General features: G+C 40.8%; 1 protein-coding gene across 2 annotated transcripts in view; it reads left to right on the top strand.

Moving 5' to 3' along the window:
- The window catches only part of ncor2 (nuclear receptor corepressor 2), a 145,108-nt gene extending 137,473 nt beyond the window's left edge, over positions 1 to 7,635 (top strand). For both annotated transcript variants that reach the window (XM_015370063.1, XM_015370061.1), the window contains exons 39-46: positions 474 to 592; positions 676 to 857; positions 958 to 1,092; positions 3,027 to 3,169; positions 3,250 to 3,303; positions 3,417 to 3,596; positions 5,665 to 5,844; positions 6,500 to 7,635. In XM_015370063.1, the coding sequence (XP_015225549.1) occupies positions 474 to 592; positions 676 to 857; positions 958 to 1,092; positions 3,027 to 3,169; positions 3,250 to 3,303; positions 3,417 to 3,596; positions 5,665 to 5,844; positions 6,500 to 6,675 (1,169 nt within the window). In that variant the 3' untranslated portion in view covers positions 6,676 to 7,635. The remainder of the gene's footprint in view (positions 1 to 473; positions 593 to 675; positions 858 to 957; positions 1,093 to 3,026; positions 3,170 to 3,249; positions 3,304 to 3,416; positions 3,597 to 5,664; positions 5,845 to 6,499) is intronic.
- Positions 7,636 to 10,078: the final 2,443 nt, after the last annotated feature.

The following is a 10,078-nucleotide window of genomic DNA, read 5'->3' as shown; positions in this document are numbered from 1 at the left end:
AACGATCTGCGAGTGAAACCTTGAAAGCTCCTGAGATCAGGATGGTCTCAAGAGGCTACTCTTAAGGTGGCTACAAAACAACAATAATTACATTATGGACTTTAAAGCAGTCCAAATAAAACCCAATATATTTAAAACCTTCATTCTTTGTCTTAGTAAGTTGTGTTTGTTGTATTTTATATTTGCTGCCGTTATTAATCTATTGTTTCATCCCTCTGTTTTCAATTCATCTGTTTCCATACAAAATAGTTGAGAACTATGGGATTAAGATTCTGGGGAAGCTTGGAAACTTGTATTAAATCTGTAGGAACCATGTTATAGTTTTATGGATCTGAAATAATCTCAGGTTTGTTTTAATTTAATATATTTGATCCTCCTCGTCTCAAAGACGCTATCCTAACCTGTCTGTTGCATCATTGTTTGTTTAAAGGACCGAATCTGAGCTATCTCTGTCTCTGCATATTGTTCCTCAGGTCCACCACAAGGTCTGTATCGACCGCCTTCAGAGGAGAGACTCTCTCCAAGCCAACAGCCCCCCTCCCCATGTGTCAAAGGCAGCCGAAGGGTGGTCACCTTAGAACAGCACATCAGCGTAAGTCAATGCTCTGAGAAAAAGGCAATGTTGTCAGGAGGACAGGACCGTTTGAATAAGTGAAATGTTGTGTTTATGCACAGGAGGTGATAGTTAAAGACTATACCAGGCAGAGCCAGCAGCAACAGCAGCAAAGCTACCATGGCTCTTCTCTTCTGGACCTGAGCCGTCCACCCAGTGCCTCCCAGCCTCTCCCCAATTCACAGCAGTCTGTTCAGGGGTCCCGCTATTCAGAGGGTTTCAGCGGGGAGTGTAACAGAGACAGGTAGGAAACGAGGGCCTGACTTGGCAATCAGCCGCTGATGTTTAAAACAGAAGAAAACTATTTTAATGATTTGATAATAACGTCTTCATGTTGTTTCTAGATCCCCTCCACAGCAAAAGGCGTCACCCGTCAGTGTTTCTAACGACGGCATCGAACCGGTGTCTCCTCCTGGATCCAGCTCTGAGCCCGACATCCAGGGAGGGGCTTCCTACCCCACGGAGCAGGGGGATCAAGGGTGAGTCCTCAGTGAAAGACAGGAGCACGCGCAGTCCAAACATTTCCCGTAGTTAGGGGATGTCCGCGTCGCCCGTATTTTCTCATATTCTGTTTAAAAATAAATATAGTTTAAAGATTTTTTTTAAAGCTTTATTTAAAAAAAAAATTATCTTTCAAAGAATTATACTTCCAATTTTTCTTTCCAATTTCTGTTTTTCTGGTTGAGCTTTAAGAATGGCATTCTTTTCCACTTGTCTTTCACAAATTTTATTCTGTTTACATAAAGCCCGTCTTGATGAACATTGACCAATAGAAATGATGTTGCCAATGTCAACGCTGACCAATAGAAATGCATCATCTCTCCTCACTACAGAGGAGGAATAATAAAAACAGAAAGGAAGGAAGGCCCACCCCCTGAAGAGAATGTGATCTGTAGAAATCAATTTAAAAAAAATGCAGTTGGGGAAGCTCAATCTGAAAACCAGAAATGTAAAAAAAAAAACAAGAAGAATTTGATCATTTAAAAACTTTAAACACAATTTTTGACAAATAGAATTTAAAATAAGGGGAAAAATCAAACAAAAAGTATATATTTTGCAGCAATAATTCACTAAAATTCATTCCATATTTAAGGCGGACAAAACAAACATGAAATCTACACCCTGCAGGTTTTTCTGTGAATTGATTTCAAGTTGAGCTGAGTTGACCCCCCCCCAAACAGATTCTAGATTCCATAATTCCCTTTAGCTGTAAGACAAAACATTGAAATGTTATTTTTTAAGCCTTTCTTCTGTAATGACTCAGTAATTACACAGAGGTGACTAACATCACAGAACTAGCAGTCCTGACCTGAACATCGAGATTTACAACAAAAACTCAGGACCTGATTTTTCCTCCTCTCAGCTTTACGGTTAACTGCTGAAAGCTTTGGTCGTTTCTGCATCCAGAATGAACCACAGAGGAGGCTTAAGGCCTTGTGTAAAGCACAGTTTCCATCCGCAGTAAATCTGCTCACCCTGAACGATCTTTAAACACCTCGCTGATGTTGAATGAGATCTTTGAGGCGCCTTGGGTCAGAAAAAGCTTCAGCTCTGCACACTCATCTTCTCTGAACTCCTGCTGCATGCCTTTGGGTAAAACATGCCCAGATCTGTTTAGGATGACTTCTGTAGTTCTATTACTTGGGATACTGACCCCCAGATTCCACATACTCCATCAGCGCTCCGCTCTGCCCCTCTCACATACGTCGTGCATAGTATTTGTCTGTCATGTTAATCAATGAGAGCCGTTCCACATCCACCGCAACTCCTCCACACGTCACCGTCCACGTACGTCTTCTCCGTCTGTCACCATCAAAATACGGAGCCACGCTATTTTTTGCTCCGCTCCGGTCCGGCCTGGTCGAGATCCATAATTTTCTAGTTTCAGAACAGAATGAAATCAGTGAAAGTTTCTTAGTGACTTTGTATCTCTGTCTTTGCATTATTAACTGGTTTAAGATGCATTAAACAGCATAGCTTCCAAATATTTACAGTTGCAATCATAATACATTTGAGCAGCTCTGTTAACAGTTTATTTTATTAGTGTGTCGGCTTCACTGAATGGAAAAATTATTGGATTTTTTTAGATTATACTCAAGTCTAGAGAAGTTTTTTCTCCAATGCAAAGAAACTCAAAGACTGAGTTGCTTCTCAGTCCTGTCGCCTCTCACTGCGCTCGGTGGCTGTAACCCAGTAAGCTGCTGGTTGGAGGAAAACTTTTCTAAACAGCAGCCAGCAAAACAAAAAAAAAACTGCTGTTTTTTTTACAGCAAAACGGCCAAAACTAAAGCTAACAGGATGACCGATCTTAACATGTAAAATACAGAATTAAAAAAGCTTGGTGAACTTTGTAACCGTCATGGATTAGTTAGCTTGCTGTGAACCTGACTCTGTTTTCTTTTCCCGCCAACAGACTGGCCTCCCGCTCTCCTCCCAATGCCTCTCAGGCTCCGGCTTTCTTCAGCAAGCTGACAGAGAGCACGTCGGCCATCGTCAAGTCCAAGAAGCAGGAGATGATCAAGAAGAGGACGGGAGATGGAAACGAGCCAGAATTCAGTGAGCCTCGCCTCAAGCGTACGAAGGACTAATTAAGACCAGACCGAGCTGACCTCTGGTTTCTCTTTTGATGATTTTAGATGCAGGTCAGCCAGGAACGGAGATCTTCAACATGCCAGCATCCACCACTGCAGGTAAGCTGTTCAGTAAGAAGACTGCACTGAATATGTGAGGAAGATTTTTCAAACGCTGCAGACTCTGTTCTGAATTAACATACCGGATTTTTTTTTTTTCTTTCACCTTAAAGGACCTGTGAGCGTGCGCAGCCACCCGGCTCCAGAGGCATCCGGTAACTCCATAGGTCTGGAGGCCATAATCAGAAAGGCCTTAATGGGGAAGTACGACGAGTCGTCTGAGGAGCGCTCCCCGTCCAGCGCCGCTAACCCAGCAGGTTCCACCGACGGACGAGAAGACTCATTCTCACAAGGTGACAATCCTCCACCGCCTTAATCTGCTTATGTTCACTGCTTCATAGAATCTCTTTAGTAATTTGTTCTCCTAAATCAGAACTTCACCCAATCCTCACTGTCCTTAAATTTGCGAATTCATTCCTTAAAATTGGAATTCTATTCCAAAAACATATACAACTTTTTCCAGTAATTCGGTTAAAGAAGTTAACAATTTAAGATTCGTTTTAGACAAAGGGATTATTTTAGCTTTATTACAGGGTTTCCACACGTCATTAAAAATCATTAAATTATTCATTTTTAAATTAAGGCCTGAATTGGTATTAAAATTTGTTAAATGTGATCATTATGGCATTTAAAAAAAAAATTATATAAAAAGAGTTTCATCAGATATATTATATCGCGATATATTTGTGTGTAGCTGTTTCCGGTTGATCGTAAAGCCATGTGTTCGGAAAAGAAGCTCAAATCTGAGAAAACGCTAGAGAATGTGGAAAATGCAATGCAGAAATTTAGGACATGGCTGCAGCCTGTTGTCGGTAAAGATGACGAAGGATTTTCCCTTATATATACGAGAGTCATGGTTACTTGTTGATGACATTAAAATTATTTCTAAGAACATTAAAAAGTATTAAATTAGAGTTATTCATTCCTGTATAAACCCTGTATTATTATTTATTGTTATATCTTGCAGCTTGAAAGATGAGACAAACGCTAAAGTTGACAAATTATTTTGTTGAGAAATTGAGTGGAAGGAAGACAATGGCGTAACGACACAATAGGCCCGTAAGCATCATTATCTGGCCCCATATGAAGTAGAACACGTGATAAAGGTTCAGGATACGGCAACAGTTCCATAAATCGGCCAAGAAGATTATGCAATTCTCAGTAGTATATACATCACAAACAGGAAATATAGTGACTGTGCACCTTGAATGGAACCATTGATGACAGCGCACCACCACATGTTAGCACAACAGGCCATGGGGCTATTTTGAGCTCTCTCCATTCATCTCTTAGTCGCAATCTTTACTCACTGTAACAGCAACGTCCAGCTCTCCATCTTCGGTTCTTCTGGGAATTTTTTTTCCCGTTCTTCCAGCAGCTCTTTTTTCCTTTTTCTTTTCTGGAATCCGCTTAACAATCTCTTTTTGGTACTAACACATTGTACTTAACGGTTAAGGTTTTAATCTACGCTCTGGATTACCCATAATTCCAAGTCTTAGTGTGAAAATAAAATACTCAAATACATCATTCTTTTAAGATCTTTATTGCAGTTTGAAACATTATATGAGTGTATTTTTTACAAACCGTCTAATGAACTATACACAGTTATTAACAATAATGATGCCACTCAGCTGAGTGCACCCGAAACGGAGCTTGTTTTTTATTATTTTGTGGTGTTTCGTTTTTTAGTGTTCAATAAGAATTAAACCAGGATTAATCCAGCATATATGAGCCTATTGTGTGGGAGGAGTGGAAGGAGGACTTTGATTGGTCAATTCTACATCCGCTCTATATGCCTATTTCCTGTTTGGTGTACCTAATGGCAGAAACTCTGGCCCGGCGCACCTCTATCCCAGACGGATGAGGGGGTTGTAGACGGCGAACGAGCTCGTCAAACTGACACACGGACACCCACGTTACTAGCTAGTTCGTGATTGTCCCTCTTGCGTTGTGGCGTGGAATGAGGTAGCGCAGACCACGCTTCAAAATTTAGCATAAATCAAAAATATCTGCATTATACCTGTGAAGATCGCTGCGGGAGTATAACCAACCCTTTAGGCTGCACTGAAGAGACCAGGTTTATTAGCAGGAAGACGTTTTTCTTTTTACAGCCTTCAGGGAAAAGCAGATACGGAATCTGAGTTTATCTGGTTTTCATGTAATTGAAATCATAATCATCAAACTAGATTTTTATTTTATTTTTTTAGATAACAGATAAAATTATGTAAGTTTCCACAAATCAGCTGTTTTTCTTATGCCTTAAATATTTTTCCACACATAGAGATTTCAAATGTTTTGACTCCAGCTTGTCGGGGTTTTTTATTTCTTTTTTCATCAGCTTCTCTGCTCCTGTGTTTTCAGGCGGCTCAAAGTCCTCTAAGAGCGGCGGCCGCTCTAATGGACGCAAGTCCAAGTCCCCAGGACCGGGTCTATCCGGCAGCGAGAGGCCTTCGTCGGTGTCGTCAGTTCACTCCGAGGGAGACTGCAACCGACGGACCCCTCTTACCAACCGGATGTGGGAGGACCGGCCCCTATCTGCAGGTGGAGCCCCCCCCCCCGACACAGACTGATCACTAATGAATACGCAGATAAAACATAATGGCTTTGAAGTTCTGTTTAAATCAGAAAGCGCCACGTTAGCAGTTGCTAGCTCACATTAATGACGGCATCACATAAACATCTAGCATCATGATTACTCTCTAATTCATGGCTGCTGATTAGTTCAAATGTCTCACAAATATTCCAGCTCTCAGCATCATGGGTAGATGCCGTCAGCCACATTTTGTGGTCATCACTGCAGTTTTAATGGTCATTTTCTGTTTAAATGTTTAGGTTAGTAACTGTTTAAGCAGGTTTCTTCACCTTTATTAATTCTCCTTTTAAACATGTTCAGGCATATGAGAGTGAGAGAGAGCAGCACTTTAAGCTGATAACATGAAGGCTGAATGGAGCGCAGCAGTGTAGCTCGTTTTCGCCTTTTTTTAAACTCTTTTCCTCCATATAACAGGATGGACGCAGTGAGGGTCTATAGTCTTTAGGGAATACAGACTATATAGATACCAGTTTTAGTATCTATAGTTGTTTAAAAATGTAAACTTTGTCCTGATTTTACAGCTGATGCTTGACAACCTACATTAATTATTTACATTTCATCATCAGTCTTTTTAAAAATCCACCCCTTCTCCTTCTCCTGCAGGTTCGACCTATCCCTGCAGCCCGCTGATCATGCGTCTCCCCAGCGGGACAGTCTCAGCCCATTCCCCTTCCTCCGGCCAGCAGGGCGGCCCGGGTCCCGGACAGGGCCGCTCCTGGGAGGAGGAGCCTAAGCCTCTGCTTTCATCTCAGTATGAAACCCTGTCTGACAGCGAGTGACCAGAAAGACTGCGGCAAAGCACCTGCAGCTCCACACATGGAGAGGACAGCCGAGCGAATCCGCAGCTCTGCCTCCCCCCCTCCCTCTGTCGGCCATAAATAAAGCCCCCCTCCTCCCTTCGTGGATGATGAGGATTGTAAAAAGGGGAACTGTGTGGCTCTGTCTCTCCCCACCTACATGTTATGCATTCACTCCAGGACTACGCTGAAGGACAAATCACTCGTTTTCTGTAGTTTTTTTTTTTACTTTACTACTATTCCTCACTGGCCTTATCAGTACGGGCGCATCGAGCCGTGCGTTTGGCGTGTTCGCTGTTATCTGCTCACACCTCACGTTCATGTTCAGCAGTGAACTCCGTGTGCCGGTGGGCCGCTTACCACTACAAGAACACAGAAGAAGAATCAGCATCTCTGGTTTTTCTTGGTTTTTGTTCTTTGATTTGTCTCTCTGGAACTCTCAGTCCAGTCCTGTGTTTTTTGTTTTGTTCTGTTGTTTTTTTTTTTTTTTTTTGTGAGCTGCAACTTTTAGTACATTTTGGTGGTGAAACTTTTGATGGTGTCATTTTTTTGTCTGTTATCTGCAAAGATGTAAGAGGATGGGATGGAGAGGCAGGGGTGGGATCATATCAGAGGTTTACAGGGTAACGGAGCGGTTTGGTGCTGGTGGAGAATCTGATGGAGCCTGAGAGGATCTGCCAGACGGCACTGAGGAAGAGACACTTTCTTTTTTAATATTAACCATGTCTGTGTTTGTTGGAACAGTTCTTTGCATATAAAGCACTTAGTTGTCGAGCTGATCATGGTGGCATTTCTGGGAATAGGCAGGAGTGCCGCTTCCTGTTAACGCTGTCCCACTCGCAGCGACAATCACGTCGCAGTGGAAACCCTAAGCTGCTGGTTGCAGATCCACCTTTAAAGCTGCAGGTTTGGATCCCTCTTGCATTAAGGAGGTGATTTAAAGAAAAAAAAAAGCCATCTTTCTATGACGCCACCACCCCCCCCTCCCTCGGCTCTGATCTGAACTGCTGGAGTCCCATCCAGGAGCTTTTACTGCCCCATGGAGGTGCCTGGATTCATCTCCTCATCTCGGCAGATTTTGTACAGTTAAGAGATATTCTTAGTGTTAAGTGCCATTTATTTTAAAAAATTATAGAGCTGAAGTTAATTGACGCACAATTTTGTTTTTTTTTTCTTTACTTTAACCCCCGACTGCTTTTTAAGGGTTCATAATGTCTACATGGAGAATTAAAAATCAAACATCCTGCTTTCTTTTGAATATTTTTCCCCCATTTCTCCAAATCTGTCACTGCCTTAGCTTTTAATTGTTTTTACTTATTCTGCACTGCTTCCATGGACCTCCACTAGTTTTTTTATACTTTAAAACATGCAGCATAAACTACTTTAAGTGTACTTCATTGCACCTCCTTTCTCTGTACGGGTCAGAGGAAGCCGAGAGGATGGCGTTCTGCTTAATGTGACTCACATTTTCATGCAGTATTTCTGTGCAACCTCATGCGAAGCGTCCGGGAAGACTTCCCCTGCGTCTTCGCCTCGTCTCATCACAGCGCAGACCCGACTGTTATAGGACTACCTCCTCTCCCGTCCTCGCTGTCGGCGGCGAAGCGTCCAGCACGCCTCGCCTGCTTTAGCTTCTCCCAGTCAGACCAGCAGAGGAAGAAACAGGAAGGCCCCTCTGCGTGAATCGGTGCCGCCGCCGACACGTTGAAACGGGCGAAGGCGCACCCAGCTGTTCTCTAAAAAAGATTTCTAAGTTGTTTCTAAAAGTACACTGAAAATACTTTTTAACATGCATTCATTCATATTGTTTATTCTTTTGTTGCACATTTATTTTCTCAAAAATAGAATTAATCATTAAAACCTAAAAGGACGCGTCAAACACTGATGCGTTCCCTGAACTGTCCAATCACGGGAGGGGAAGATAATTGACAAACATTACATTGTCCAGCCGTTTTGTGCATATTTCTTTTTTTTTATTATAACCCACTGTATAATATCAAGGATTGTATATACAATTGAAGAGATGTAAATATTTATGTTGCTTGCTTCAAGGGTGGTATTATGAAAAGAAATATACACATGGTTAAATTCTACATGCCCACCAGCAAGCTTTGTGGATAGCAGTGTAAAAACGAAAAACACACAAAAAAAGACACTGCCTTAATGTTTAAATAAAAAGCTTATTGCCATTCATGGTGTCACTCGCTTCCCTTGGTTCTGGTTTGCTTCATTTTCCCTCCAAACGTCATGGCACTGATGCTCCAGCAGGGGCCGCTGCAAACGCGTTGGAGCAAAATTTCAAGGCAAGTTTAAAAACCAGTTTTGTTTTGTTTTTCTGTAGTATTAATTAGTGAAAAAGGAATTTTCAGCAGTGCTACGGAAGAGGATTAGGGCCACTGAAAAAAAAATAAATAAAAGCTAACTGATTTTTTAATTTTATTTCAGCTTAGTATGGGAAAAAAGTCAGAATTCTGACTTTTTTCTCAGAATTCTGACTTTTTTCCCAGAATTCTGACTTTTAAAAAAAATTTAAAAATCAGTTAACTTTTTTTTCAGTGGCCCTAATCCTCTTCTATAGCAGTGCAGCTGTAAGTTTCAAGTTTTTTATATATATATATATATATATATATATATATATATATATATATTTATTATTTTTTTTTTATTTTTTTTATTTTTTTTAATTGGTTTGTTCAAAGGTCAAAGATTCCAGAGTTCAAGCTAGTAGAAGATGCAAAATCTAATTTAGAATAACTTTTTTTTTTCAGTGGCCCTAATCCTCTTCTATAGCAGTGCAGCTGTAAGTTTCAAGTTTTTATATATATATATATATATATATATATATATATATATATATATATATATATATATTTTATTGGTTTGTTCAAAGGTCAAAGATTCCAGAGTTCAAGCTAGTAGAAGATGCAAAATTTAATTTAGATTAATATACTTTGAGAAAATATTCCGGACAAACTTTTGTGCACTAAATCTTCAGTGCTTAAAATATTTTTGCACAGTACAGAAATAGTCAGGATTGGATTTTAATGGCAGCTCTGGTAAAAGGATAAACATGAAGTCCTGCTGCTCCTTTAAAGAACCCCAGAATGCTGCAAAAAGCATTAGTCTGTTCTGATGGTGCATACTAGCACTGCCTGACTCTAACGACCTTTTAAGCCTGGATTAAATGAAAAGTCCGGTCATATTCAGAATTCAAACTACTCAAAGTACTTTAAATATAAAATTATTACATACTGTTCAATAAATGATGTGTTTTTAAGAGTAATTTTCATTTGAATGTGCTTTACTGGAGGCATCCACGTTTGTCAAAGAACACTACTGCCACCTACTGGCTTCTGACGTCACGGTGCGGTATCCGCTGTTGATC

The sequence above is a fragment of the Cyprinodon variegatus genome, unplaced genomic scaffold, assembly GCF_000732505.1.
Source record: "Cyprinodon variegatus isolate N-32 unplaced genomic scaffold, C_variegatus-1.0 Scaffold41, whole genome shotgun sequence".
NCBI classification, from domain to species: Eukaryota; Metazoa; Chordata; class Actinopteri; order Cyprinodontiformes; family Cyprinodontidae; genus Cyprinodon; species Cyprinodon variegatus.
Note: the sequence above shows the minus strand (reverse complement) of the source record. Positions and strands in the feature narration are given on the sequence as shown.